Raw genomic sequence first — 1,267 nt, forward strand, 5'->3', positions numbered from 1 at the left:
AAGTGGGTAAAGATATATACTAGAACAGTTACAACAGTCTGGTAGGTTCAGCCTTTAAAACCAGGAAAAGACAACGTTTATGTCATATTACCCAAAATCTAAGACGATATCTAGTCTCACATCACGATATCGATATAATATCGCCATATTGCCCCCCCCTCTAGTGAGACCTACCCTCCCATTTCTTCCCATTCGGGCGTTTTCAAACAGAAATCTAATCTTTCTGAAGTTTATCAATGAAGCTTCTGTTGTATATTTCTCTCTCTCTCTCTCCAGTCACGAGTACATCAGCGGGTACTACCGCGTGTCCGTGTACTTCCTGTCTAAGATCCTGTCTGACATCATCACGCTGCGGACCATCCCCGCCATGCTCTTCACCTGCGTGGCGTACTTCATGGTCGGTGGGTACCGAGACTGCATCGGGAGCTCAAATGATCTAATCGATCAATAATTCATCACTAATTAACAACGGGATTTAATGGAGACTTCACCTTCGCTTTTTGGAAACGGGTGTTTTTTCACACTTTTGTACGTTTTCATAGGTTATGTTGAAAAAAAAGTATTCATGTCATGTTTGCTCATAAACATAATATTTAACGTACGTGCGATATATTAATCATGTGTGTTAAATTCATTAGATTTTGAGCTAAAAGATCTAAAGCATTACACCCGGTCTGCTTGGTGCCAGTGGGATTATAAGGTTCACTTCTAAATAAGAAGCATCTCGTTCATGGTCCACTGAGACCTTATGATGGGTTGTTTTGGTCCAACGTGTCCCACCATGGCTCTGCCGAGTGAGCTTGATTCTGAGAACCAGGGCCGAGGTGGGTCAGGGACATGTCCTGTTTTGGGGTGCAGATCTTCTCCAGTAGCAGTCTGAGACCTGGTCTCTATTTTGCAGGCCGATCTCTGCTAGACACTAACCTTATGGAGACAAAACACAGCGCACGAACATGTCTTAGGGTAGCACCTGAACTGAATCCAACCTGCGGACTTGAACCCTTGTTCCTGAAAGAATCTAGAGGGGCAGGATTTAGCCCCTGGGGGTTTTGGGGGGATTTGTTTGAGACTAACGGGGTCCGCTGATGTTCCCCGTGCAGGCTTCAAGGCGACGGCCGCGGCCTTCTTCATCTTCATGTTCAGCATCGTCATGGTCGCCTACACCGCCACCGCCATGGCGCTCGCCATCTCCGCCGACCAGACGGTGGTCGCCGTCGCCAACATCTACATGACCATCGCCTGCGTCTTCATGATGGTGGCCTGCACG

The 1,267-nt window shown here is 47.1% G+C and overlaps 1 protein-coding gene across 1 annotated transcript in view; it reads right to left on the reverse strand.

Annotated features, from left to right (window-relative positions):
* The window catches only part of LOC117935180 (broad substrate specificity ATP-binding cassette transporter ABCG2-like), a 17,738-nt gene that overhangs the window by 1,696 nt on the left and 14,775 nt on the right, over nt 1-1,267 (reverse strand). The window contains exon 10 of the mRNA XM_034857318.1: nt 1,075-1,260. Within this exon, the coding sequence (XP_034713209.1) occupies nt 1,075-1,260 (186 nt within the window). The remainder of the gene's footprint in view (nt 1-1,074; nt 1,261-1,267) is intronic.

The sequence above is a fragment of the Etheostoma cragini genome, chromosome 19 (genome assembly GCF_013103735.1).
Source record: "Etheostoma cragini isolate CJK2018 chromosome 19, CSU_Ecrag_1.0, whole genome shotgun sequence".
Lineage (NCBI taxonomy): Eukaryota > Metazoa > Chordata > Actinopteri > Perciformes > Percidae > Etheostoma > Etheostoma cragini.